Source organism: Chiroxiphia lanceolata, chromosome 4 (genome assembly GCF_009829145.1).
Source record: "Chiroxiphia lanceolata isolate bChiLan1 chromosome 4, bChiLan1.pri, whole genome shotgun sequence".
NCBI classification, from domain to species: Eukaryota; Metazoa; Chordata; class Aves; order Passeriformes; family Pipridae; genus Chiroxiphia; species Chiroxiphia lanceolata.
Window position 1 is genome coordinate 74,335,210 of NC_045640.1, and position 27,968 is coordinate 74,363,177.

A 27,968-nucleotide genomic window follows, 5' to 3' on the forward strand; every position below is an offset into this window, starting at 1 on the left:
GCACAGCTCCTGGCAGAGCCTTTGGCAGCACAGCTCTGTCTCCTGGGTGCTTGAAGAGGAGCACGGGGAACATCTAGTGGCCAGCTGTGCTGGACATTGCCAGGGACATGGTTACTTGAATTCAAAATAGAGTGGTGCATTTAAATGGATAAAGCAGCTTTAATCTGACATTTGCCATCTCCTCCTGCCCGTGTCTGTGTTCCTCTGCATCCCTCTGCAGAGCTGCTGTGACCAGGCTTCCTTCTGCCCTTTCTCATCCTCAGCAGCCTTCTCCACACCACCCATCCTTTGGCTGGGATATGATCTGGAGGAAGCTTCCAGCTCTGTGCCTTACCCTGCCACAGCCTGTCCTTTCCTGTTGCTTCTCTGTGGCTGTGCCAGGGCAGTGCATGTAGTTGCACAGGGAACTAGAGAAAGCAGTATCTGAGGAAGGGCAGCTGGGAACAGAGGGAAGAAGAGTGAAATCCTCAGGTTACGCTCTCTGATCCTCACTGTATTTACCTGAATCTGGGAGGGGAGATTAGCCAGGGCAAACTCCACAGAAATCTGTCATGGCCCCTTGTGAGATGTAAAAAAAAAGAACTGTGACCAGCACAAGGAGCTCCCTTCCCACAAATAGAAAGATCTCTGAATATCCTTATTTTTGATCACACCTCTGGCAGCCACAAATCCTCTTTGGACATATGTGTATCTCAGAGGAGGTGCCAAGGTGAACCTGCACCTGCTGAGCTACATGAGTAGGCGGCTGTGCAGAATTCCTGGGAGTTCTCAGACTGTGTCTGTGGCTGCACCCCACTTTCCTCCAGGCACAAACACATGCATCTCTTCCCTGTCTTGTCAGTTTAGTTTTCTTGCAGCAAGCAAACTATCCTTGGGACAGCCGAATTTCCAGGAAGCCTGCCAGGGCGTAGCCCTCATCTCCATAAAAAGAAATGAAATGGGAAAAAAAGAAAGAGATTAGGTTCCCCCCAGAACGCCCCTCGTGCTCCTCTCCTCCTCCTCAGTGGCATTGGTGCTCATTCAGCTTTCCAAGGACTTTGGATGGGTTTGCTGGGTGGGGTTGATCCTCCCTGGCTCCAGAGATGCACTGTCTTTCTGTCTGTATTTCCCTCCCACCCTTCTGTGGTAAATAAGAGCCATGTGTTGCAATGTCAAGCAGTTCCTCTTTGTGAACTGGGATGACTCCAAACAGGGGATGGAGTAAGGCCCAAATAAGGGTTTTCATCTCAAAACTAAACATCTTGCTTCTGAGCTCACTTATAAGTAGTTGTGCCTCTCCTCCACTGTCAGTGGGTTTTCACTCTTGTCTCGCTCTCCCCCAGCTCCTCCACCAGCGATCTCTCTGGCTACGAGCATGGCTATCTGAGGAGGAGTCCGGATCAGTACAGCTCCCGGGGCAGCATGGAGAGCTTGGACCACTCCTCCCCCAGCTACCACCCTTGTCACCTGTCCCCGGCCAAATCCACCAACAGCATCGACCAGCTCTCCCACCTGCACAGCAAGAGGGACTCTGCCTACAGCTCCTTCTCCACCAACTCCAGCATCCCCGAGTATCCCGCCGCTCCGTTCGGCAAGGAGCAGTGCTGCTCCCCGGACAGCGCGCAGTGCCGGGCCGGGCTGCAGGAGGGCCTGAGGCAGGCGGACATCAGGTACGTGCGGACGGTGTACGACGCCCAGCAGCGCGTCTCCGAGGAGTATGAGGTGAAGCCCTCCCTGCTCCCGAGCGGCGATGCCCGGGCCTCGCTGGACGGCCGCGGCCACGCCAGGCTGCTCGGTTTGGGCCGGCACGGCGCAGCTCCCTCCTGGGCACAACCCGACAGCAAGAGCCAGCCCCCCAGGGGACCCCCCTTGCCTCCCGCTCGCAGCGACAGCTACGCAGCCATCAGGCACCACGAGAGGCCCGGCTCGGGCACCGGCCTGGACCTGAGCAAGCCTGGCCGGACCCAGCCTAAAGGGGCCTGGACGCCGCTGATCAGCTCCCTGTCCCAGGGCCCGCTGCTGAAACCCCCCTTTGGAGATGGGCATCTGCACACTGTGGTGGAGAAGAGCCCGGAGAGCAGCCCCACCATGAAGCCCAAGCAGAGCTATTCCCAGGCAGCCCAGCCGGGGCAGCCCCTGCTGCCCACTGGTGTCTACGCCGTGCCCTCCCCAGAGCCGCACTATGCCCAGGTGCCCCAGCCTTCCACGGGCAACCCCGGGACGCTTTACCCAGCTCTGGCCAAAGAAAGCGGGTACTCTCCATCCCTCCCAGTCTCTTATGACAAAGCCGCAGCCAGCGGCACCCTGGGCTTTGATGAGAATGGAAACCAAAGCGCTACAAACAGATCGACCGTCTTCTACCAGCCCCCTGCAGCTGAGAGAAAGCTGGAAGCCAAACTTCTACAGCAGAAACCTCCCAGTGCAGCAGGCCCGGAGCTCTCCCTGGCCACATCACGGAAGGAGGAGCTGTTACCCCTTTACAAGGCAGCACAGAGCCACCGAGAGACCCCAGGTACCACCCAGGTCTCCAAACCCATTTTCCAGGCTCCACAACCCCAGCTGAGGGATGCTAGTGAGAGAAAATCCCATTACCAGCCCAAAGAGGACTGGACACCTGGATCCCAGGAGGACAAAAATGGCAACGGGCAGTTAAACGAGAGAGAAGCTACTACTCACCGCCAGTGGGGTCACAGCAAGGCCAAACAGTATGGCTTCTCCTCCCTGCAGAACATCCCAGAGAGCTCCAGGAGGCAAAGCAGCTCCGAGTTAAGAGACATGCAAGCAGGCGAGTGTTATTCCAACACCAAACTGTCCTTCCTGAACAGCAGCAGCAAAGAGGAGAAGGATCACAGGGGACAGGGCCACAGACAGTGGAGCGATGTGGACCCACAGACCTTCACGAGGCAGGAGGAGGAGGATGTGAGCGTGACTCTGTTCCATGCTGCCGAGCCAAAGTGCAAAGAGCCTCCTTCTCCACAGCACCCAAAGACCTCAGATTTTGGGAGGAGCCGGCTCAGCTCCAGCAGCACCCAAAGCTTTCCCTATGGCAAACCAGAGGCTGGCAAGCCCCGCTGCTCGGTGCTGGAGAAGGTCAGCAAGTTTGAGCAGCGGGAGCAGAGCACCCCCCGGCCCCAGAGTGCTGGTGTTCCCAGCTTCGGCCAGCACTACGGGCCGAGCAGGACGAGCCAGCCCTCCGGCACGAGAGGCTCCCTGCTCAGCCCAGAGGACGTGCGGAGCAAGCTGCCCATGGAGCTGGCCAGGGGCTCCAGCCCCTCTGTCAGGAACGGGAAGCTGGACGAGGCTGACTGGCACCCCGTAGAGCTGCAGATGGCAGCTTCGGTGAAGCAGGCGAGACACAGTGACTACTACGGCCTGTATCCTGAGAATGAGGGGCAAGGAAGGGCGGCCCAGCTGTCGCGGAGTAAAAGCACGTTCCAGCTGGCAGGGGAGCCTGAGAAGGACATCCTCTGGAAGGACAACATCCAGGACACCCACGGGTCGCAGCTGGACACGCCATTTAACAGGGCCTACAGGAACAGCATTAAGGACGCTCAGTCCAGGGTGCTCAGGGCCACCTCGTTCCGTCGCATCAGCCCCCCGTTCGGGAGCACTCCCAAGAGGATGCCCCAGCGTCCTGCCTCGGCCCACATGGGTTTGAGGAGCATGGCGCCGTCTCCGCACACGCCCAAGGAGAGGCACAGCATCACGCCCACGGAAGACGGCCTCTCCGCCCTGGACTACGCCAGGACGCAGCACGTGCTGCGCATCGGGGGCCGCAGGAGGCTGACGGCGGAGCAGAAGAAGCGCTCCTACTCGGAGCCGGAGAAGATGAACGAGGTGGGCATCTCGGATGGGGAGCCGTCGCCCTTCTCCTTCCAGAAGAAGAGCATCCATTTTGTCTTCCCGGAGAACACGGTGGCTGACCGGCGGAAGATCTTCGAGAGGGACGGCAAGGCTTCCTCCACAGCCAGCCTGTCCAAGCCCGAGCTCAAGCAGCTCCAGCAGAGCGCCCTCGCCGACTACATCGAGCGGAAAACAGGGAGGCGGCCATCCTCACAGGACGTGGGGCTGCTGAGGGAGCGCTCCCACAGCTCCTACCTGCAGGTGGGGGGCACAGACAGCCAGAGCCTTTCCTCTGCCTCCAGCATGAATTCCCTGCAGGACCAGAACCTTTACCACCGGAGAGAGTCCCTAGAGCGGATATCCAGGACGGGACGGATGTCTTCTACCCTTCCTCCTGGGCTGGTGGACTACTTGGACACGAGTGGAGATGAGAAGTTGGGGCGCCAGGACAGCTCGGGCACAAGCCGGCCAAAAACAGAGAGGTGCCGGGATTACAGAGCCAGGACAGAGCTCACCAAAGGCACACAGACAGACCCGCTGGGCATGCAGGACCAGCCTCGCTACAGGAACCACGAGCAGGTCTTTGAAACACCCTCCACCGCCAGGAAATCGGGGAAATCGGTGTCTGTGGAAGACCTGCTCGATAGGTACGACAATCAGCCGGTCCCTGTGCACGTGCGTTCCAGATCGTCTCCCACGGCGGATAAGAAACACCAGGTATGTGGGAACAGGGTCATGTGCACCCACAAGCAGGGCTCTTGCATCCAGGGAATGGGGGGGGGGGTCAGAGAACAGGCTGATGTTCAGTCGTGGCAATTACTCTATTGATTGGAGCAAGGTTCAGTGCCTGCTGAGATAGACACAATTTCCTGCACTTAAATTAAAAGCTTGCTGGTGGAGTTCAGCTTTCTCCCTGCTGGGGCTGTTTCAGGGATGGCAGGGATGCTGGGATTTCAGTGCATATGCTGGTAGCGTGCACGTGTCCTTGCTGCTCTGGACATTCCACCAGGACATCCCTGTCCTTACCTGCCAGCAGCACTGGAGAAGCACTGAGCACCTTTCTGATGGGGTGTCCCATTAAGGTGGCGATTCACTGTTGCTGCTGCCCTGCCTCAGCCCGTTTTTCTGGTGCAAAGCAGAGAGGATTAAAGTCTGCTTGGAATTGCCCTGGCTCCCAGTGTGCCTGACAGTGCTGGGAAGTGCTGGGCAGAGGCACTGCCAAATAACCATTATGTTTTGCCTCCAGCCCTGGAGGGAAACATCACAGAGAAAACTCAGCAGAGACCCTGGCTGCTCCATGTCCCCTGCTTGGTGGTTGGGAACATTGCACTGATGTCACAAATGGGGAATTTGTCTGACTCTGAGGATGGTAAACAGTAGAACCAACTAAATTCTTAAAGAACAACTGCCCAGACCAGCTCTTGAGCTGAAATCTGTTCAGACCTATTTAGGGAGCTGCAACTGCTCGAGCCACACGGATTTGCAGCAGTGGTGGGTCTGCTGCCCCATCCCTGTTCCCATGCCAAGCTCCACTCATCACAAACAGGGATGCAAACTACCAAAATGTGTGGACAGGCTCCTTGCTCCAAATAGGCTGAGTGTTTGGAGAGGCTTACATATTTACAGGGCAGCTGAGATCCAGGACATCTCCTTCTGCTCTTGCACTTGCTCCTGGCCCAGAACAGATTCTCCAGGTGCAACGAAGTGATCCCGAGTCAAGTGACATGGAGGAGGCTCTGGGCAGCACCTCACAAACAGGCCTGACCCTCCCAAACTCCCCATGTGCTCCATTCTCCACGTCCTCCCTCAGCAGCCCTCAGCTCCCACACCACATCTTTAAATAGAGGGAGTTAAAAAAGCAGCTTGTGAATATCAAGTGACCGGAATGCACTTCCAGAACCACTCCTGTCTCATCCCACCATCGGTATTTTTCCACCCCAGCCAGGCGTCAGGCTCATCTCTGTGCCATTTTGTCACACTTGCCTTGCATTCAGTAAGGGTCCAGAACGAGTTAAGCTGAAGGCCAAGCTGTGACCCTTCCTCTGCCTCCCAGAACAGTCAGAGCAGCAACAAAACCAGACATCCAGAGAGAGAAAAATCACCAAAATGTACTTGCCAGTGACAGGCTGGACAACAAACAGCCCCAGTTCATTTTTCCCCGGGCCACTCTCTCAGGCAGGATGTACGGGGCAGTTCTTGAGATCTTTATTTCCCCCTTTTGGCTCATTTTTAATCGTTCATATGTTCAGCAGCCAAACCAGAGGTTCTGCCTGTTGGAAACCAACTTGAGGAAGAGGGTGAACAGCCCTGCAGACCTGTTCACAGGGTCTTAGTTCAAGTATAGAAGAAGGGAGAGCCCTTACTGCTGTTTTCCAGAGGGATTTAACCGTATCCACTTCTGGAATGAGGATTTAGTCCACAGGCAGCAAGGCACTTGTGAAAGCCCTGCTCTTAGATTTGTCTTCCAACATACACACCAATCCATAGGGTCTGTTTGAAAGGAAAGTATATGTTTAAGTGGGTTTTTTTCATTAGTTTTCTTTCTGATCCATCTCCAGTTCAAAACCACAGCTATAAGCATGGGGGACAAAGCCAAACCAACAGGGGGATTTTTATTTATTTATTTATTTGTGGTCTTTTGGGATTTTTTGTGGGAAGTGTTTATTTCCAGCTTAGCAGCAGACTTCTCTGCCTCACTGTACGTTTTTGAAGGCCTTGTGTACAGTGCTAAATGTTCCTTTCAAGCCGCCTACAAATCACGTTGCACTGTCACTGCAGGAATTTGTTTAGAGATAGGAAGGAATGGATAGCCATGGGGAATGACTTGCTCTCAGGCTTCAGAAAGCATTCTCATCAGTGTTTTGGTATTTTGTTTGCTTTCTGCTCGCTGCTAACGCTGTCTTTGTACTCCAGGAGCTGCTGAGAAGGGAGAGCAGTGAATTCGGCCCCATGGTGAGGGATCCCTTCTACGTGGTCAGCGCAGGAGCCAGGTAGGAGTGTGTCCGTGTCCCCTCTGCCCCTGCAGGATCAGCTCTGGCCATCCAGCAGTTGTCATGGATTGTCTCACACCAAACTAGGGAAAACACCTGCACAGACACAGCTCTGGGTGTGCCGTGCCCAGCACACTTAGGAGGAGTTGCTGTGAGCTTTGTTTTCACTACAGACATTCATTTACTATCAAGTTTTCCTCGTGTCATCTTGGGCCACGTTTCTGCAGCAAATTTCCAGTTACATAACTTCCAAAATGTGTTTTATCTGCTGCTGGAACTCACATCCACGTGCCGTCATAATTGAAGAGTCCTGAAGGAAAAAATACCTTGATGGTTTTCTCCAGCTGCCTCCCCAAAAGCAAGGGAACATTTGCATGGATTAAAACCAGGAGACTTCCCCCATCTTCCTGAAGTGGGAGCTGGCCTTTAGGCTGCTTCCCTTCATGCAGGCAGGATGTTTTGCTCAGCAACAGGGGGAGAGAGAAATGCTTTTAAAAATAGAAAAGTGTAATCACAAAACTCATAGTCTTAGGACTTACGTAACTCTCCACTTAGCCATGGGTTGTTTTGAAGTTAACTAGAACTGAAGTTGATCGTGCTGTATTTACATTTAAATAATAAATAGATGTTTGCCCTAAGCCCTGAGTGCCCAAACAACCAACTCCCATTACAGTAAAAACCATCAAGAGGGACTAAAAGAATTGTTCACAAAGGAGCTCTGTTCCTCACAAACTTGCAGTAAAATACCAGCCTGCTCTGTGCTCACAGTGGGAGTTAACACTGCTCTCTCCAAAGGTTTCTCCACACAGCTCTGGGGCACACAGTGACAGCTGGAAGCAGAGGAAGGCTCCTACTCTAGCTGGGTCTTACTTCTGGCCAGGTCTTACTTCTGGCCATTTTTCCCCCTAAGAAGACATAATATTGTTTTAAAGGGACCCAGTCTACCTTCAGGCACATCCTTTTAGGTTTGTTTAAAACATGCCCATTTGCTGTGATTTGGAATAACTTTTTTCCATGTTTTTTCCTAAAACAACAATGCAGCTGTTTCACTTGCTCCTACCTCCCTGTTTTTCCTGCAGATGGCATTTCATCCTGCTGCTCGATCACTACTTGCAGCTTCCTTTTATTTCTTTCTTTCCCCAACCTATTTTCCAAGTAATGGGATTGAACACCCAGACTGAAAACAAGTTTATTGGGGCACGAAATGCAGGTTTCTCATTTTCCTGCTTCACTGCACAAAGATTATTGGTTATTAGCAGTTTTGTGGCGTTTCTGCTGCGCAGGCATCCCTCATGCTTCGCAAGCACATTTCTGCTGGGAGACGGGACTTGCTTTCCTTTCTCACTCAGAATTGGATTTCCCAAAAGATAGAATGAGGATAGGAGAAGCATTCTCCATGCATGGAGGCAACACCAGGCAGTACAGGTTATGTTTCTCGGTTTCCTTGGGACACAGCTGCCTAATGTGCTGCAGAGGAGATGGTACCACCCCTACCACAGCTCTTGCTCGAGGAGGAAGAAAACTCGTCAGATGATGAAGTTAGGAAAAAACCTTGGTCAGCAATCACATGGTCCAGTCACATGTGCTCTCCCACTGCTCCCCAGGTGCCACACAATATTGGGAACGGGTGTTGCTCCATCAGTTTTAGAATCCACAGTTGCTTCCACAGTAGGAGAGATCTTTCAATTAGAGAATTGCCATCTGGTGTTCCTGAGGAACACTGAGCATCTGAAAAGAATACACACTGCTACTGTCCAGGAACCACAGACAATACCAAGAGCAGCCTGTCTGGGAAGTTTCCCCAGCCCCAGGCACAGGCTGCCAAATTCTATTCTCAGTCACACCAGAATAAAGCCCGAACAACCCACGTTTTTGACAGAGTTACTCTTAATTTGTACCAGTATATCTGGGAACAAATCAGGGGCTCAAGTCTCCAGCATCACAGATTGGCAGTGTTGGGAGTGTTTGAACAATGCATCTCAAGAACAGAAAACATATTGGCAGTCGAGCTTTATTGTGTTTTATTGGTTTATGGCACGGCCCCATGTTTTCAGGCCATCTTTTCTTGCATCTGCTGGTGTCACTATTACTGCTCGGTTTGTTTTCCAGCTAAACAGCCATACAGGCAAGTAGGTTTGGCTCTGGATTCCGAGCAGGATCCTCGCTCCAAAGGCTAGACACTGTTTCTCAGACACACCTGAGAACATCCTAAAAGACCTGGAAGGAATAACTCACCCCACTGGCTTTGCAGCCTTAACATCCGCTCGCAGATGGAATGTGTTGGCTCTGGGGTTCATCACACCTGCCTGTCTGAGGGAGCTCTGTTTTCTTACAGAGTTCCAAGGCTGTAGGAGCTTTTTTTAATTTTCTCTGGAGTCAAAATAGTGCATTTTTTGGCCTCGCCTTGTTCTTGGAGACAGTTGAATCATTTTAATGGCACCTTTCCAACAGGAGCCGGATAACATTATGGGAATTTTTGGCTCGTAGAGCTTAGAATTACCAGCAATTGAGAATGGGGTTTGATGGTAGATAATGTCAAATAATCTGTCTTACAGAAGTTACTACTAGACCCATCTGTAACAAACCAAATTGAAACCAAGGCTGGAAAGGAAGCCAGGCATTAGGTTTTCCTAAATTTTTTTCCATTGAGTTAGTGTTGTGGTGCCTGCTACACATGTGTGTATTGTAGCACACACTGAGGATGATGGGAGATGGTGAGTGGAAATGGATCTGGCTCAGGATTTGACTTCCAGTTTCATAGCACAGCTGCATCTCACCTAGACCAGCAGGCCCCAGACACTGGCCTCTGGTAGGGTTGATAATTGATTCATTAAGGAGGTGCATGAGAGCTTTTCCTGCTCATTGATTAATTGTTAATCTTACCATGGTCTGTCTCTAGGTCTTTCAGCAAGAAAGAAAGAAGCCTCTCAGAGAGACTGGCATTCACCAGTTACTATCCCCACCCTCCCCGGAGCAGCGACGTTGTCCCTGGGTCCACCACTCTGACAGAGAACCACAAGCTCTCAGAACTTTCCAGGCCAGATAGCAGGACTTCCGCATTTTTCCCAGCCCCAACAGAGGCAAGGAGTCACTATCCTGAGCAAAAGCAAGGCTTTAAACCCTTGTTCCTTAACCTTACTCCTTCTGGATCTGGCCAGCCCTCCCCCAGCACACCCACCCAGGCTCCCTCAGACTTCCAGAGCACAGGCGAGGGCCAGGCTCTGAGACAGCACCATGCCAAACGAGAGGCTCTTCCCCCTGAGGGCAACGGGAGTCTCCAGCCACAACCCCTGGATGCCGTGCAGGATAGATCCCCAGAGACTCCCATGGAAGAAATGCCGTGGAGAAGGAAGGCCGGGCTGCTCCACAGATCCCTGCCCCCTAGAGCGGCGTGGGCTCCTCCAGTCAAGGACAACAGCTCTGCAAGGGCCGTGGTGTCTCCTCCAGTGGCTGGGCCCAAGCTGTCCCAGAGGTGGCAGTCCCTGCCAACACAGAGCAGCACTTCTTCCGACCCGGAGACTCCCTCTCCCCAGGGGACCACCCAGCTGCGTATCTCGGAGTCGGGGCTGCAGCTCACGCCCCCGCCCTTGCTGCAGGACGAGGGGGACGATGAGGTGTTCGTCGCGCCTTCCCAGCCGCCCTTCTCCCCACCACCACCTTCCCGTCCTCTTCCCGAGCTCAGCTCTTGCACTTCTGCCAATGGCACGGGGGAATTCCCACCTCCCCCTCCAGCCATGGCACTTGAGGAGAATGGGGCAGCTGGAGACAAATCCCCCCGGCTCCCAGAGGAGGCCAGTGTGAGGTAAGGGCGGGCTGGAACGCGGCGTCTGGGGCGGTGCAGGGCCATATACAGTAAGATATGTGGGGCTCAGACAGCTGGCAATGACCCCGCGTGCCATGAGACCCCCCCAGCTGCCAGCCGGGTGGGGAGTTTGCTGTATGGGCACAGGGACAGACAGACTCACTGCCTGGATGCCAAGAGCATCATCAAACGACGTGGCCAGGCCAGGGCACAAAGCTTAGTGGGTCACCAACATGTCTACTAGCGGTGCTCCCCTATAACCCCCAGGAAAGGAGGTTAGGGAGGAGAAAGTCTCCTGATCTGGTTCTCCCTGCGGATTTCAGTGGGGTTGCTTCTGACTTGCTCCAGCATGAGGAGCTGGAATGGCTGCTGACTCCTTCCAGTAACTGGTTTTTGAGAGACAGCTGTGAAAATCCATGATGGGTTTATCCAAACAGTTAGAATCCCCCAGAATGCATTTTAGACCTGGCACAAAACAATGCTGTTATGAAACAGTGACCATCTGCCAAGGAGTGACAACACAAGTATGTCACAGTCATGCTGTACAGGGCAAATCTCCTGAAGGATGGGACTTTGGGCAAGGTGCCCAGCTGGTTTAACTCAGCACAGCTTCACACTCCCAGGGGTCTGCTCTAATCTCCATCCAGGAAGAATCTGGCCAGGGCTGTAGCAGTGATTGGCTTTTCCAACATGACAAGGACAAATGGGTAGGGGCTGCTCAGGATGGCACTCCCAGGTAGGGGGACACAATGTCCCCCAGCTGTCAGCAGAAAACAAAGTGACTTGTTACTCACTGGTTCTTTTTGTGTTGGAGAGACAATCCAGCAGTGTCCAGACTGGGGGGATGAAATGCTTCTGGTGCCAGGAGCTTCACACTGCATGCCCTTCTGTGTTGGAATGAGAAGTGAGACACAAAAATGAGAGAGAAGGAGAACTTACTTGTTGTAGGCCTTCGCCATGTGTTCACAATGGTCCTGGGTCATAGGTTTATCTTCATCTCACAGAATTTTTCTTTCCATAGCAGCTTCAAAAGCTTTCCCAAAGCCCCGGCTGAGAGGGAGATCACAGGGTTGGGCACCAGTATCGGTGAAAAGAACTGGGCCCTCTCACCAACTGCAAAGAGGACTAGATCTCCATCTGCTGTGGACCAGCAGCACCACTCACCTGCTGCTTCTGAAGGGCCTCAAAGCACTGATACACAGCCCATAACTCAGCCTGAAGGTGACCCCAGAGAGCCAGAGTCAGAAAACACCAGCCCGGACTCCGGGATACTCAGCACAGCACCTCCAGTGAAGGCAAAGAAAAAGACCCCAGAGGATATTAAGTCAGAGGCTCTGGCAAAAGAAATTGTCCACAAAGACAAGTCTCTGGCAGATATCCTGGATCCAGATTCCAAAATGAAGACTACCATGGACTTAATGGAAGGGATTTTCCCCAGTGGAACCAGCTTGCTGAAGGAGAACAACATGAAGAGGAAGATGTCGCAGAAGCAAGTCAGCAGGACGGCTGTCAGGGAAGACACGTAAGCACTGCGGGATCGGGATGAGGGCTGGCACAACTCCCTGCTCCCTCACTTTTAAGGCCAACCTGTGCCCAAGGTGTCTGCATTTCTGCTGGTGGGCTCTGGTGGAGAGCAAGTTTCGCAGTTCCCAGGTGCAGGGCCTGGCAGGGCAGTTCCAAATACCCTTTCTCATGAGCTGGGCTGTGTGGAAGGCAATGCTGAGCTTGGTAACAGGGGAGGAGATGAACCAGCCCTGGAGATGTTACTTGATTTTGCTCTCTGAACCTTTACAAGCTGAAGCAATTCAGTCCAAAGTGCAGGAACAGACAGTAAAATCCAGATGAAAATAATGGCAGGCAGAAAGATAACGAGAGGCCAGATTTTGGAAGGAGGCTTGAGGGGACCTTCTTACTGCAAGGTCAGCCCAAGTCCTCCAGTGTGGGTTTTTTTAAGATAGAAGCTGCCAAGTGGCAGCTGGAGAACCATCCAGGAATCAGTTGTGCTGCACGATGCCAGGTGGGATGGCCGGTCTGGGCACCTCTAGCCGAGCTGTGCTGATTGACCCCCAGCAAGGTAAAGCCTGTCCAGGGCTGTAACCAGTCACCTTTAAACCCAGGGGCTGTGCTGGGCTGTGACAGCAGCTGACACGCACCCTCTGGTGGCAGGAATCCGCCTTGTCCTTGTGGGTAATAACACTGGGAAGGTACCAAACGGGCAGTCCTGGAAAAGCATGGATCTAGGCATGGGGAAAAGTCAGGCTCGGACTGAACTCCTCCTTTTTCTTCACTGTGGTGTAGGAGAGAGGAAAAGGAAGCTCCTGTCACCCTGGTCACCTGTCCTGCTTATTACAGCGTTTCAGCACCCAAAGCAGAGCTACTGAATAAAATCAAGGATTTGCCAGAAGAAGTAGATGAGGAAGAGGAGCTGCTGGACATCAACGAGAAGAAGGTAAATTCAGCACACACCACCATTGGCTGCTTACATTCCTGAAATGACAATAAGCCCTACAGTGAAGTGCATTTCTATTTGGCAGCTTTTGGCAGCTCTCAAGTTGCGTGAGAGCGTTTAGGCCACCAGTGAAGCTTCATTAGAGTGACCCAAATGGAATGAAGAGAGTTGATCTGAGTAGTCACTGCAAACTTGAGTACAAATCTTGCACCACCCCGAGGCAGGGCTGTCCCATGCCAAATGCTGGGTGTACAGGCTGTAAGGAGCAGTCCCAGTCCTGCAGCAAGGAAGGAAAAGGGAGAGGTGAAACAACTTGAACAAGGCCAGTTCTGTTTGAAACAGGAACAGAGTTTAGCTAGTGACTGCACTGTCTGAGGGCAGGAGGTTTTCCCCTAAGGTTTTCCTCTTCAGTTAAGCCAATTCATCCATTTCACCTGCTGTCTGTACTTATTGCTTCCGAAGAAACATTGGTTTCTCTTTTTCCCCCACACTTTGTTTCTCTGACCCACTGAAAGCCACAGGCACCTCAGTGGTTCAACCTCCATGTGATGGCTTGGGAGGGAAGAGAGCAGGGCAGGAGGGGAGGAAACCTTTTCCTCTCTCGTTGAGGCTACATTTCACTGTGGAACAGCCCCTCCAGTTCTCACTGGAGGCTTCTGTGTCCTGCCTTCCAGGGCTTTTGCAGGGCCTTCTAATTTGCCCCTGTGGCTGTCTCACATTAATTACCTGGTAATTACAGACATGTTGCCTAGCTCCCAAATCCCAAAGAGCCACAGTAATTGGGAGTGACTAAACAAGATGAAGATGCTGCAAGCGTCTGACAGGCTTGCAAGTACCTGTGAGCCTGCCATGGACAGCCAGGCCTCAAAGGTTACATTTGCATGGAAAACCAGAAATAGATGGGAGTGATTAGGCCCAGGCAGCACAATCTGCCTGGTGTGTTTGCTCATGGTCTGTGTGCAAGAACATTCTCAGAAGGGTTACCTGAGAAGCAGCTCCTCTGGGAGGTCGTGTGGCTAAACCAAGCTCATTTGCACTGTAAGCATGCAAAGGTTGGCTGGCATTTGGGATTGCAGGAGAGTCACTGATTAACAAAAACAAAAGTATTTTTTGCAGGCCCCTCCAGCTCCCCCGCTTTCCAAACAAAGGTACGTCACTGCCAGCAGTCCCTGCCTCCTGCTTTGGAGGGTAAAGCTCCTGGAGCAGGGAGGAGCAGCATCACAGCCCCTGGGAAGGACAGGTGTTAGGCTTTGTCTCTGGGCACTGCTGAAGGGAGAATCCACAGAAAGGAGTTTCTTTCGATTTAGTACCACCTTTGCTCCTTCTGCCCCAGAACTACCCTGCACCAATGGAGTGACTTAGTGGTCATTCTGGGGAGCTGATGGTTATTTTAAAGGAATATTCCTCACCTTTTGTTCAGCCTCTGCATGTGTGTGGCAGCTGAGAGCAGGCTGTAGTGCAGCCACAGGACAAAGCACGCCAAGTGTTCCATCTAGTGGTGCCTGGCCATACACTGCTGTGTGCTTCCCACTGCCAGCCCAGCCTTGGGACCCCACCGAAAGGCCACTGTGGGCATCAGGGCCATCTCAGTGATTCCCCCTGCCTCACCAGTGTTTGAGGATCCTTCCTCTGCTGGAGCAGACTGTCTCCTGCCTGCAGTGACACTCAGTTTGGATGGAAACAGGACAGTGAGGCAATATTTTCACAGCAGATTAACACACGGGTAACGGGGCCTCAGCAGTGCACAAGCTGGAGACACTGAAAATCCTCACCCCTTGTAGGAAGAGCTTTTCCTGCTCACAGTTCTGAGTAAATGGAAGCAAGAATTGCGAGCCCCAGGCCACAGACTTGCTTTTGCATATGTCTTTCCACTAAATCCTAACAGAAATTAGGATCTTGGGCACATGTGTAGCAGTGCTGTTTGTGGAGTAACTGAAGCCCGGGGGCCTCCTTTTCTTTGGCAGGGAAATAGTTGCCAGCATTTTTCTTAGAATGGGTTTGTGCTCTCTGTGTCTTTGCTTAGACACTGAGTAAACTTAAAGCATCATTGGTGACAACTCTTCGTTGATGTCCCTGTGTGGGAGGCAGTTGTTTTGTCCAGTTCAAGACGTTTCAAGCTGGGGCAGGGAGTGGGGAACATGCCCGAGATGTGGCTGCAGCTCTTTTCACTTGCAGGTTTTAAAGAACATACATCTTTCAGCTGTAGGTAGCTGGGTATCAGAACATGGTGCATCAAATCTGAGATCTCTTCTATAAATGTTCATGGAGCACATACATGTTCACACAACCTAGTCAGCTGCCTGGATTATGTCCTAGATGAGGAATTCCAGTGTTCTCTCTGTTTCCTCCTTAATATCTTCTTTGTCAGCTGTTGCTGACATGACCCTGCTCCTCAGGAACCACAGCCATACCCTCCTGTTGTCGTCATCCATGTGGTCAGGGTGATGGTAGCAATGTGTTTCCCCTCTGACAGGCTGAGCTCATCGGGAGCTTGACCCACAAACTGGAAATCCTGAAGGAAGCCAAGGAGGGCCTGCTCGCAGACATTAAGATGAATAACGCCCTCGGAGAGGAGGTGGAGCTGTTGATCAGCACGCTGTGCAAACCCAACGAGTTTGACAAGTACAAGATGTTCATTGGTGATCTGGATAAGGTGGTGAACCTCTTGCTCTCCCTCTCGGGACGCCTGGCCCGTGTGGAGAATGTTCTGAGTAGTCTGGGGGAAAATGCCAACAGTGAGGAGCGGGTACGTATCTGTGGTGTCTGGCCTTACTGGGATGTGGGGCAGCAGCAGCCATCACAACAGCATACCTTACAAGGACTTCCAAGGGCTGCCAGGAAGGTAGCACAGGTGTCCTGGAGCTTATGGATGAGCAGTAGCAAATGCAGGGTTTGTCCCTGGGAACCTTGATCCCGGTCTGTATAAATGTCAGGGATCCTGTGGCTTTTGTCTCGCCGCAGAAGGGCCATGCTGGGGACAGCCTGTCTGTGCCCCGTGGCCAGAGGAGAGCTTGGATGGTGCTGTGCCTCCTGGAATAACCCACTCAGTTAAAGCCACATTTTAACATTCTTCGGGTGGTTTTTGAAGAGGCAAAGCCAGGTTTTCCTGGTAGTTGTTGCTTTCAGGCAAGTTTTAGACTTCCTTAGAGCACTTTCTGCCTCCCATTGACTAGAACATTCAGAGTCCGATTCAGTGGGATTCACATTCAATCCATAATGAAGGATTCATCCTCCTCTCCCAGGCTTTTGACTGGGTGTCTGGGAGCTTGGCAGCCAGCCAGGGAGGTGGTGCTGGGAGGAAGAGGGGGGGAGCAGGGATTTCGGTGCTGCTGGTGCTGAAGGGCTCTCTCTGGTGTGTGCAGAGCTCGCTGAACGAGAAGAGGAAGCTGCTGGCTGGCCAGCACGAAGACGCCCGGGAACTCAAGGAAAACCTTGACCGTCGGGAACGGGTGGTCTTGGAGATCCTGGGCAACTACCTCTCGGAGGAGCAGCTCCAGGATTACCAGCACTTTGTGAAGATGAAGTCCGCACTCCTCATCGAGCAGCGGGAGCTGGACGATAAAATCAAACTGGGCCAGGAGCAGCTCAAGTGCCTCATGGAAAGCCTCCCCACGGACTTCACACCCAGGGACGCAGCGGCAGCAGCTGCCCTGGCTGCAGCACTTGCTACCTCCGCGGGGGTCGGTGGTAAAACACCTCCAGCAGCCTCTTCCTCACTCTAACCTGTCCCAGGTGGACCTGGGACACAGTCCTGCTCCAGTCTGTTTAATCCAAGTACTTGGCAGATGATTCTCTACAAAGACAATGAAAGGAGACAGGTTTAAAACAAGATTTTAATGAAGGAAAAAAAAAATAGCAATAATAAAGGTTTTGTTTTCCTTTCCTTCCACCTCTGCTTCCTGGAAAGTTAAATCAATGTGGAGGGAAATCTCCTCCTGCCAGAGATGAGCAAGAGTCTCACAAGAATTAAACACATGACCTTTAATAAAACACATGACCTCCTCTCTTCCTGCCCTTTCCTGCCTACCTGGCACCTCATTAAATAATGAAGGATCTAAAAGAATGAAGCCTTAAAAATAAAACCAACCCATTTTACCGAACATTATTGATATTTATATTTTTTAAAGAACCAGACAGAATGTGTAAGTTTTTGTACATACTCTAATCAGTTACTTGATTCTACTTTGTTCTGTACGTAGAAAAAGACATTTAATTTTGTATTTTGTGAAGACCTTAACAAAAAGAGGGAACCCCAAAGATAGTCATGCAGTAGCTTGGAACATCTCATCGTGGTTTTGTTGCTATTGTTGTGGTTGTTTTTTAATATAATAAAGGGCTACCAGAAGCAGCTTCACCCTGTTTCAACACATGCTAAATATACCACTAAGTGGCCTTGTGAAGGAGATTTTGTCCAGGAAAACACAATCTTTCCTCTTCTGGATCTTGTGATCCTCTGAATCTGGAGTTTAAACATCTTTTATGGCAGCCTGCATCTCAGGAGTCCAAGTTAGGCGGAAGTAAGGAACTCACTGCAGGAACAGGGAGGGAATTCTGTCTTTGTTTTGAATCATCAGAACTGTGATCCGTGCTTCTGTTGCAGCCTGAAGGGTTTCCCTGAGATGTGTCAGGAATCTCTACTGACGGGATTTATAGGCCTGGTTTTGTGAGGGGATGAGGTACACTAGGACTTTTTTTTTTCCATACAGCAATACCTCGTTTGGTTGAACACACTTCATCAGGAATTATTTTACAAGCTACAAGAAGCATTAACTTGAAATCCAATACTCTCTTCCTGCCCACGGAAATGATGCACATGAAATGATGGTGGTGCACCCAAGAGCTTGCTGTACAGTACATTCCTTCTCAGTTTGAACATTGTTCAGGCTCACGCAGCATTTCATGACAACCTGAAGCAGCAGAACTGCTATTTATGCCTTAATAGCCAAATCAAAGCAAAACTAGAAGCAAAAGTATCTTTAGGGTCACTCAGGAATAATTATTTGAGTGAAGTTTCAGGGAAACAGTGGGGGGCGCTGTTTCAATCCAATCAACACATTTAATTTGCCCTAAAAGAATTCCTACTCTCTACTGCGCCTTACTTTATTAGATTTAAAAGCTGTTTTAATTCAGATTCTTTTTTTTGCAACCTCCCTTCCATCCTACACTGTGCTCCCATTGTACATAGAAGCATCAGCTAATGAGGCAAGTGATAATCACTGACATTTTTATAACAGCTTATATTTTCAGGTGAAAATTGTGTTAAGGCCCATATTTCTGGGGTAAGCACAAACTGTCTTTACCCAGTTTTGTTCAAAAGTCACTCTCTTAACTGCAAGGTTTGCTGAGGTTTGTAGCAGCACATTTTGATGCTTATTTAAAGGTAATTAAGCATTGGCCAAACCTGAAGATTTACTTTTCAGTACCTCTGGCAAAAAGGGGAACATATTCATTGCTCTTTATCCCACCTTGCTTTTCTCTTTTGGTTATAAAACTAGAGGATAATGGAAACCCATTTCTCAGAGTGAGGAAATTATTTCATGGCACATGGATACCAGGGACAGAATTTTACACTTACTGTCCAGTCCTTATAAACTTACTGACACAAATCTGCATTTTGGGTCTGGCTGTGTGAGGTTTTTAGATCTGAACCTGTCTTTAAGTGTCTGCAGGAGAGAAAGCCTGCACACCAAATACAGCAAGCGCTGTTCTCAAACAGTTAGCATTTCTTTGCTAAAAATGAGCCTTATTTCTGTCTGAAAACATCCATTTGAAATATTGGAGTGGAATGCCCCACTTCCCACCCTGCTGCAGGGACCTGCCTGGGTGGCCTCTGTCCATAGGTGATGGTGGGGCTCCTTCCCAAGTCAGTGTAGGGTACCTGTTTCAAGTGCCTTGACCAAAGCCATCTCCGGGAAAGTCATGGAGTGTTGAAGGATCGTGTGACAGTCCCCCTCAGCTGGCCACAGGTGATGCCTGGCACAGTAGGAAAGCACAGTCTCTCTGCAGTGGCTTGAGGAAAACCCTAGTAAGGACAAAGCAGTAGCATTTGACATACAATGCCAGTTCCAAGCAAAATCTTGTACAGAAGCAACTGGGAACCTCACTGTACTATATGTTCACATATCAGTTGGAACACAGCCTTTTTCCTGAGTCCACATTCCTGAAATTATTGTTTTCAGTCAAAGCAGGTCTTTTAAACCCTCTCAACACCCATGTGCTTTTAGCAACATGCTGCACCCACGGTCTGCTCTGCTGTGCCACGTGATATAAGCGCTGAGAAAATCTAGTCATCCAACTTAAAATTGGCTTTTTTTTTAATCAGAGCCCTTGGGCAATTGATAGTCACAAGGAATTCATGTCAGATGCTTTCCTCAAGACCAAATCCAGTAAAGAGTGTTTACATACCAGGTTCTGTGGGCTCCAAGTTTACACACAAGATCTTTTGTGAAGGTTACCTATTAAAAAAAAAAAAATAAAAAATTGGTCAAATGCAGAGCACCAGAACAGTTTATGTGTCAGGCCTAATCCATCATCTTTACAACTCAACTGCTGTCGTGATTGCTTAGGCTTGTAATTAAGAAAAGCAAGTAAAGCAAATTGGATAGCATTCCATACTCCACACAAATCCTGAGTATTAAAAGGTGTGGTGACTCGTCATCTGCAAAACAGGAAACAGAGCAAGCATTTCATTAGAGAGCCCCTGCTTTAAATCAGCATGAGCAAACTAAGGCAGAGACCCCATCCCAGGTTTCTCCATGCCTTATTCAACCAAGCCAATGTTTACATAAGAGCTGTTTATTCCTTTCTATCCCTGCAGAGGGGATGTGTGCTGACCATGGCACAGCTTTATGGTTTGGCTGCGTTCCTGCAGAACTGCTGCTCGCGCCTCTGCACACAGACTAAGTGTCATACCCCTCTGGTGCCTTACAGGGTTTTTCTAGCAATGTGTTGCTAAACAATCATCCTTTGTATTGCACAACTAAATGTGTTTGTGACCAGCTTTTGTGCCGCTTGGTGTGCTTCAGTGCCAAAAATCCTTGCAAAAATCTGCTTTCTTGGTACATGTTTCAAGATGTCGGGGAGACAGAGCCAGCCAGGCTCAGCACCCTCAGAGGGGCTTAAGGGGGATGTCAGCACAGCTCTGCCTGGTTTGGGCTTTGGCATTAGGAAAAAGGGCTCATTCTCCCCTACATCAAAGAGAAAATAGGGTACATGTGAACAGGAAGCATTTTCCTCTACGGATTGCAGCCTAAGGCCATGCCCTTCTGCTAAGGAGGCTTAAAACAAAATGAGAAAAGCCATCCGTAACTTTTTAAATTCTCATTTGTTTCAGCACTAAGTTAATTTTGAGGACTGAAATGCAAAAGAAAAAACAAACAAGCAACAAAAAGCAATCACATAATTCAGCTGAGGAAGGCAAGAGCTGGTGAAAGCATGACCACATACTGAGGAAGCTGCTATGAGGGACCTGCTTTTGCACAGATTGTTGCAATTCTGCTGAGGTAAAATAAAATTGTGATTAATAAAAGGTATCCAGGGCAGTTTGGAGAGGATGAAATTGGAAGACGAGAAGGTCTTCCTGTGGGGGGTGGTTTTGGGGTAGGAAAGGGGCTCTGCGCAGAAGCTTCTCGTGGCCCTCCCTGATGGTTTCTTGGCACCATTTTACCTCACGAAGGGCGGGGGCACCTCGAGCCCCCCGCCGCCATCTTAGGGGGCTGTGAGGGGAGCCCTGCGTGGCAGGGGGCTCCAGGACACCCCCGGCACCCAGCCCTCATCAACACCTCAGAAACCCTCCCAAATCTCCAAAAGTCACCACAGGGCTCCCTGCCCACCCCTCCAGGTGTTTTTATGGCTAACACCTGGGGGTAATCAGGATTAACGAGGGACAGCTGTGCTCAGGGGCAGCCTGAGGGGAGCCCACACCTGAGGCACTGCAGGAGGACGCACACCTCAGCCTGATTCTGTGGCAAAAGGTGAGTAAATTTGTATTTTTATGCCTTTTTTTTTCCCTCATGGGACAGCATGACCTGCTATGGAGCAGCTGGGTCAGGGTTGAAGGGGGAAAACAGCAAAATTGTTGCTAAGTAGGTGCTTTGGGTGTTGGGTTTCCACAGGGGTGTCCAAGGGGAGGGAGGGCCCCAGCACGTGGGGATGTGAGGGGGTCTCAGTGTGGCAGAACTTACCCTTATCCCTTGGCTCCTGTCCAGAGGAGCAGACAGGATAGGTACAGAGTTTGTACTTATCTGATCCCAAGGATATCCCACTCCAGTAGCATCCAGTTTTGTGCTGCCCAGACCTCCATCACGCCACAGGAAACGGGAACTGTGTGCTTACCCTTTCCTATGAGCTGCCCCAAAATGGGGCAGTTATGAGCTAACACAGTGTAAAGTTTGAGGATGACTTTCTGAAAATGAGTGATGAAGTTGCTTTTGGTTACTAAATGTTGAAACTGGGTCTGAGGGAGCAGGAGGGGAGAAGACAAGGGAAGAACACAACTGTCACCTCTTGCAGACCTGGTCACCTTGTCGCTTTGTACAGTGAATGTCAGTTAATTTCGTATTTGTTTTGTTTGGAGGAAATTGTCATGCACTACTTTGTTTGTAAATTCTGTGAGAAGTGACCTTGCTAGTTTCCCACGCCCCACCTCAACCTGGAGTGCCCCTCAGCTTCCCCAGCACACACTTACTCCACACACCATTTCTGGGTGCAGTGTCCTCCCTCTGTCTTTTGAGGCTGTGACAATCAGTGTCACATGCAGGCTCACGTAGCCACAGAGTCACTCAAATGGCCTATTTCTGTCAAGTGAAGTTAATGTGAACCGCTCAGGGAGAAGTTATTTTTTGAGAAGACAAAGCTGCTGGTCTGTCTTAGCCCTCACTGCTCTTCTAGGTTCTGCATGAAATTTCAACTCCTGTCCTATCTACCATTTCCAAACTCACCTTTTTTTTTTTTTTAAACAGTTCATTATTTGTTCTCCTATCCTTTAGTGGGAGGTGAAAACATACATCAATTAATCTGTATTGATAGAATCATTTAGATTAGAAAAGACCCTTCACATCAAGTGCAACAGTTAACCTAACACCACTAAATCCACCATGTCCCCAAGTGTCCCTCCACTTCTTTGAAGTACCTGCAGGCATGGTGGCTCCACCACTTCCCTGGACAGCTGCTCCACTGCAGACATTTTTCCTCATGCCCAACTAAATCTCTCCATGTTGTAACACAAAGCCTCACAGCTGCTTCTCAGGAGGTCTCGAGGTCTGATTTCCCTTGCTGTGATGCTGTAAGGAAATACAGTGGTGACTGCACACTATGCAGGATTTAAATTTAAAAAAAAAAAAGGCAAAATACCAAAATCTGCATCCTTAGGCCATGCTGTGGTTCTTCCAGCTCCCTGCTTTCCCATTCACTGTGTCCCTCTCTCTGCCTGCAGCACACTGTTCTGGCTTTCTGAATCGTTCCAGCAGGAGAGAAAGTCTTGTCACCACTCCAGGAGCCAGCCAGGGCACTCTACATTTCCCAGTGTCACTTAGAGGAACGGGATTATTTATAGCTCTGGGACACAGGAGAACAAAACTCAAGCAGCAGGAAGTGCTGGCAAAGGGATGCTTCCTTCCTTCCCTTTCTACTGTTTTGTGGTCTCCTTAGTGGTAACTGCCAGCTCTAAAAAGCAGGATAAGCCTAATTAATTCTTGTGGAAAGTCCAGGAGGGGGGTAGCCCCCTTGAGGGCACTGTTTGTACCCTGAGCACAGCAGTCAGGAACACTTGGGGCCAGCCTACCTGGCAACCAGGACTGCCAGCTTAAGGGCAAAAAAAACGAGATTAGCTTTATTCTTGTCAGTTCTGAGACACAGACCTCACCTGACCAGGGCAGGCAGGAGCAGGCACACACAGAGACCAGCTGTGAGCTCCTCTGTGCCTCAGCTACATAAGGGCCTCATACCTTTTCAGTGCTGTACACTGCACTTAGCTACCTGCAGCCAGGTAATGTAACAAGACAAAAACTATCCTCTTTTCCCCAGCTCCCCACCCCACACACCCTGCAAAATGAAACAATCTCAGGACTTACTGGACAAGGCAAATCATCAGGAAGACCTCCTTCATCCTTTTCCTAGTAAAGACATCCCAGCCTCTAAAAACTAACCGCCTATCCCATAAATAATGCAATAGATGCAGGACAGGAATTAAGAACACCATTATCCACGCCCGTCCTGCAGCATGGCCAGGCTCCTGCCATCTCCCATGGGGGTGCCCAGCTCTGGGCAGCTGCTGCAGTACAGGTCAGGACAGTGTTGCTGACATGAGGGCAACAGCCTTGCAGCCTCTCCATGAAAAGCCTGGAATGGCTCAAATCCTCCCCTGTGTTGTATTGCCCCTACCCAAGCAGCTGGCCCAACTGCTCAGCTGTTGAAGGAGCAGCAAATGCAGCCTTGCTGATGGATTAGCCAACAGGGATCACATTCCAGCAGTGGAGCAGCATTTGGCTAAGGAAGGTCTCAGCTGTGCAGGCCATTGTGACTGAGCTGCACCAGGGCAGCACTGTCAGTCACAGAGCCAGCCCCCAAACCTGGGCAGCCTGTCCAGGCTCCCAGTTCCCCACAGCACATAGGACTTTACCTTCCACCAGGTCCTCAAATGCCACATCAGTCCCAGCTCCAGCTCTCTCCTGGGTCAGCATGGGTAGCAGGATGCTGGGAAGGAGCAGTAGCAGACACACTCCAAGGCATTGCATGAGCAGAAAGCTTGTAAGCACAGGAAGCTGTTCACTAAGCTTTTTTATTCATCTGCCTAACTGCAGTTATTTGTTTGGTGCACTCAGGATTTAATACCTGTGGTAACCTAGCTCAGTACAGCCCTTAAGCTGCACCTGGGGTGTAGCAGTCCAGCATTACAGACACTGTCCCACAGGCTGCCACATGGCCTGTCACCCATACCGGGTATGTTGCTCGGCCCCTGACTTTATGGTACCTGATACCGGGTCTCTGTGTCAAGACCTCAATTCATGAGGCAGCACAGAGAACCTGATCCTCTCACAACCTCACACCTAAGCTTTCTGTCAGGCTTCACCTTTCACTCCACATCTGTTTCCTGGCAAGCGCAGTCAGCCTGACCCGCCCGCTCTTTTCTGCTTCTCAGGTGTGCTTGTGCCAGCCTGCAGTGCACCCGAGTGCTGAGCATGGTCTTGGAAAGCAAAGCTATTGGCAAGAGCACAAGCCATGCCTCATGTTCCCTGTCAGTCCCTCATCCCCAGCAAGGAGATGGGAGCAGCTTTTCTTGGTCAGAGATAGCTCAATGAACACCCCACATACCCCTGTTTAAGCCTCCCTGGCTGGACTAATCCCAGATTTTAGAAACCAGACAGGGACCACTTACTGCAGCCAACAAGGTGAAGGGAGCAACTACTGCTAAGGCAGCTTTACTCACAGTCAGTCATGCTTTGCCTGGCTTGTGTCTAAATCAGTACCACCTGCAAATCCACAGTGTAAGGAGGCACGTGGTTGGATACATATCCCCTCCTTGCCCACCCCTGTAGCACACACAGGAGCAAGCAGATTAGAGCAGGAAACAGCAGAGGAAGCAGCCATTGCAAGTTTGGGTTTATTTCACTACGTGTGGGGCAGAAAACAAAACAAACCAAGCTATAACTGTTAGCTGAACTTAATGGCTTTGACTTTGAAGTCACCCTCCACAGCCAGGTATTGAATTTTCTCCATGCCCAGCCGATTGGGGAACTTGAACTCTGCCTCAGGCAGCTTCACCGTGGCCTCAGTTTGATCGAAGGAGATGCACATCTGTAGAGAGCCACAAGGAGAAAGGTTAAAACATCACAGCTCCCAGGCCTCCCTCACTCCCCACTACTCCAGTCTGGGTGTGGGACAGGCGAGGTGGCTGCTGGTGCAAGGCCATGCTCACTAGCTCAGCCTCCTCCTGCCCAGCAGAGGCATGGAGGGCAGGAAGGGGGTGTGCTCTGCCCCAAGGTCAGCTCCAAGTTTCTGCAGCTCCAGGATAAGACAGACCCAGCCTGAGTCTCAGGGCAGTGTTTTAACTGCTCTGAGTTGTGTGGCTTGCAAAGGAAGGCCAGAGTGGGGCACTTAACACATCTGAGCTGTGGGGCATTGGCTTGACAGCTCATTGGCTTTAGCTGCAAGACTCTTCCCCTGCTACTTATTCCCTTTCCATGCCTGCTCCTTCTGCTCCACAGAGGCATAGGCAGCATTAAAGAGCTGTGCTCTTGGCCCTTCAGTGCTTAGTACCAGGGCCTTGTGCACCCTCAGGCCTCACCTCAATCTTGTCACCATGCTGGAAGGGAAAGTCAGCCTTCCTGTCCTCCTCACCCCACGTGCCATCCTCCTTGGAATTGCACACGATGGTGTTGATGTCCCCGTGACAGTCAAAGCGAGGGTTGAAATGCAGCATGAGGGTGTTGCTGTCCTTCCCAACATTCACAGCAAACCTGGGGAAACAGTCAGTGCCAAGGAGGTGCCCGTGAAGCAGCTCCAGCTACCCAGTGCTGGCAAGCTGAACACAGCAGGAGTTCTGTTCGCACCCCAGTGCCACATCAATTCATTCACCATGATCTTCCTCACTCACCCTTTGGCATCAGACTTGATCTTCCCTTTGACCTTGATGCACTCACCAGGCTCGATGTCCAGCTGAGTAACGACCAGTCCCTGCAGGGCCAAACCACAGGAGTTAGTCTGTCCCAGGGCAAGGCTTCCAGTCCTGCTTGGGCCAGGGCACAAAGCAGCTCTGGCAGACCCAGACACCAGTTCTGTGCTAGAGGGAGGGTTGAGTCAGGCCCAGTTGCCACAGGGATCTCCCACTCCCCTAAGGTGACACAGAGCCCAGTGGCTTGACCCTGGCTACATGTCAGGTGCCCACCAAAGCTGTTCCATCATGCCCCTCCACAACAAAAGCTTCATGAGTTGAGATAAGGACAGGGAGAGGTCACTCACGGATTACTGTCAGAGGCAAAACAGACTCGACTTGCATAAATTAATTGAATTTATTATTATCAGAGCAGGATAATGACAGGTAAAACAAACCTTAAGAACACATCCCCCCCCCCCTTCCCTCCTTCCCAAGCTCTACCTCCTCTCCCCACCAGAGGCACAGGGAGACAAGGAATGGGGATTACAGTCAGTTCACCACAGGTTGTTTTCTGTCACTGCTCAGGGAGAGAAGTCCTTCCCCTGGTCCAGCATGGAGTCCTTCCCACAGGCAACAGCTCTCCATGAGCTTTTCCAAGAAGAGTCCTTCCCATAGGCTACAGTTCTTCACAAACTGCTCCATTGTGGGGCCATTCCACAGGTTCAAAGCCTTCTTTCGGACATCCACCTGCTCCAGCTTGGTCTCCTCGTGGATCTCTGCCCCCCACAGACCTCCATGGGCTGCAAGGCACAGCTGCTTTACCATGGTCTTCACTGCAGACTGCAAGGGAACCTCAGGTCTGGCTCCTGGAGCACCTCTCCCCTTCCTTCTTCACTCACCTGGGTGTCTGCAGGGCACTTCCTCTCACATAGTCTCACTCCTCTCTTCTCAGAGTGCAATTCCTTCTGCGCCATAGCTTTTGTTCCTTAAGTGTGTTATCATGGAGGCATCACTGCCACCTCTGGTGGGCTGGGCCTTGGCCAGCAGCAGGTCCCTCCTGCAGCCAGTTGGCATTGGCTCTGCCGGACATGGGGGAAGCTTCTGGCAGCTGCTCACAGAAGCCACCCCTATAGCACCGCCACTACCCAAGCGTGGCCATGCAAACCCAATGCAGGAAGGGATTCAAGAGCAGGGTACAGGCACTGCTTTGCCAGCTGCTGCAGAAGCCACGTTGCCGAGTTCCACTTAACCACATCAGCTCAGGTAGGGAAGGCAATTGCAAACCAGTTGACTTGGGCACTGCCACCCAGCCCCAGCTGTCGTTGCCCTCCTGCCTGCTCTGCCCACACCCAGCCTGCCGAGGTCAGGTTCCCCCCCCAGTCACTAAACCACTTATCTCCACGGCACTAACTCTGCCTTCTGGCTCTGCTTCTAGTGCAGCGCTGGAACTCAGCGCCCAGGGGGTCTTTTGAGGAAAGTAAAGCTGGGGGGGCAGGGGTGGGTTGGAATACACTGCCAGCCTGCTTTCCTCTCCTGTTACAATAGGAGTTAACCCAGCCCTGCACCCAAAAGGCATTTTGCCAGAAGGAAAATACCAAGTTTAAGGGGGAAAAAAAAAAGAAAAGTATAAAGAGAATTCAAACTGTAGAGTTACAAATAGACCCAAACCTTTAGACTACTTGAGGATATAAACATTCCTCAGCTTTCCCACTTATAACATGCTCGAGGAGGAGAGGAAAACCGGCTGGTCAGCCCTGTTCCTCCCACAGCCATGTATCAGCCTCGCACTTCCTCTCAGCTCGTTCTTTTCTCCTCCTACCTCTGGCACCAGGCCCAAAGCCCATACGCAGCCCAGCCCTAGTCCTGCGTGTCACACTAGCCAAAAAAGGCACTCACTTGCTCCATGCTGCAGACACCAGCCCCACCAGGCAGGACACCCCCGAGCCCCTTCTCCACAAGCCGGAGTAACGCAGCGCGGAGCTCCAGCAGCTTAAATCCCTCGGGCAGGCTATCACATGATTGGAGGGGGGGGGGGCGAAGGTGGTGATCGATTGCAGCTGTTCGGGGATGGAGCTTCCCAGCCATTTAAAGGGGACAGCGGGAGATCTGTAGCGATACTGCCCTTTGCAGGCAGAAAGTGTATGATTTTAAGAGCTAAGTGGTTGTTTGCTTCTGCGTGATCCTGGAAATCCTCGCTGTAAGCTCTCCTAGCTGCTATGCAGTGTCTCTTGGCTCCTATCCCAGGAGCCGGAGTGCAGCTCTGTGATAGCAGCGAGGTGCTTTTGTTAAGCGATCTCTGTCTAAAATCAGGAT

General features: G+C 51.1%; 2 protein-coding genes across 8 annotated transcripts in view; one reads left to right on the forward strand and one right to left on the reverse strand.

Annotated features, from left to right (window-relative positions):
- The window catches only part of SHROOM3 (shroom family member 3), a 103,032-nt gene extending 85,627 nt beyond the window's left edge, over positions 1-17,405 (forward strand). For 2 of the 4 annotated variants that reach the window (XM_032685520.1, XM_032685522.1), the window contains 7 exons: positions 1,323-4,539; positions 6,736-6,812; positions 9,712-10,614; positions 11,636-12,136; positions 12,913-13,063; positions 15,537-15,809; positions 16,426-17,405. In XM_032685520.1, the coding sequence (XP_032541411.1) occupies positions 1,323-4,539; positions 6,736-6,812; positions 9,712-10,614; positions 11,636-12,136; positions 12,913-13,063; positions 15,537-15,809; positions 16,426-16,785 (5,482 nt within the window). In that variant the 3' untranslated portion in view covers positions 16,786-17,405. The remainder of the gene's footprint in view (positions 1-1,322; positions 4,540-6,735; positions 6,813-9,711; positions 10,615-11,635; positions 12,137-12,912; positions 13,064-15,536; positions 15,810-16,425) is intronic. The other 2 variants (XM_032685521.1, XM_032685523.1) reach the window with 2 other exon arrangements.
- On the reverse strand, positions 7,732-27,780 carry LOC116785689 (16 kDa beta-galactoside-binding lectin). 4 transcript variants are annotated; one of them, XR_004356629.1, is made up of 9 exons: positions 27,552-27,780; positions 25,656-25,735; positions 25,347-25,518; positions 22,194-24,856; positions 19,469-19,518; positions 18,942-19,085; positions 14,473-16,856; positions 11,409-13,340; positions 7,737-11,018 (listed from the first exon to the last, which is right to left on the reverse strand). XR_004356629.1 is itself a non-coding variant. In XM_032685654.1 (4 exons), exons 1-4 carry the CDS (start codon positions 27,558-27,560, stop codon positions 24,713-24,715), a joined length of 405 nt encoding a protein of 134 aa, XP_032541545.1. In that variant the 5' UTR covers positions 27,561-27,682; the 3' UTR covers positions 24,645-24,712. The 4 variants fall into 4 exon arrangements, 1 of the variants encoding a protein (XP_032541545.1); XR_004356628.1 differs by having other exon boundaries at positions 7,744-13,340; positions 22,194-22,344; positions 23,682-24,856; positions 27,552-27,751; XR_004356630.1 differs by lacking the exon at positions 19,469-19,518 and having other exon boundaries at positions 7,732-13,340; positions 27,552-27,764.
- Between the last annotated feature and the right edge of the window lie 188 nt (positions 27,781-27,968).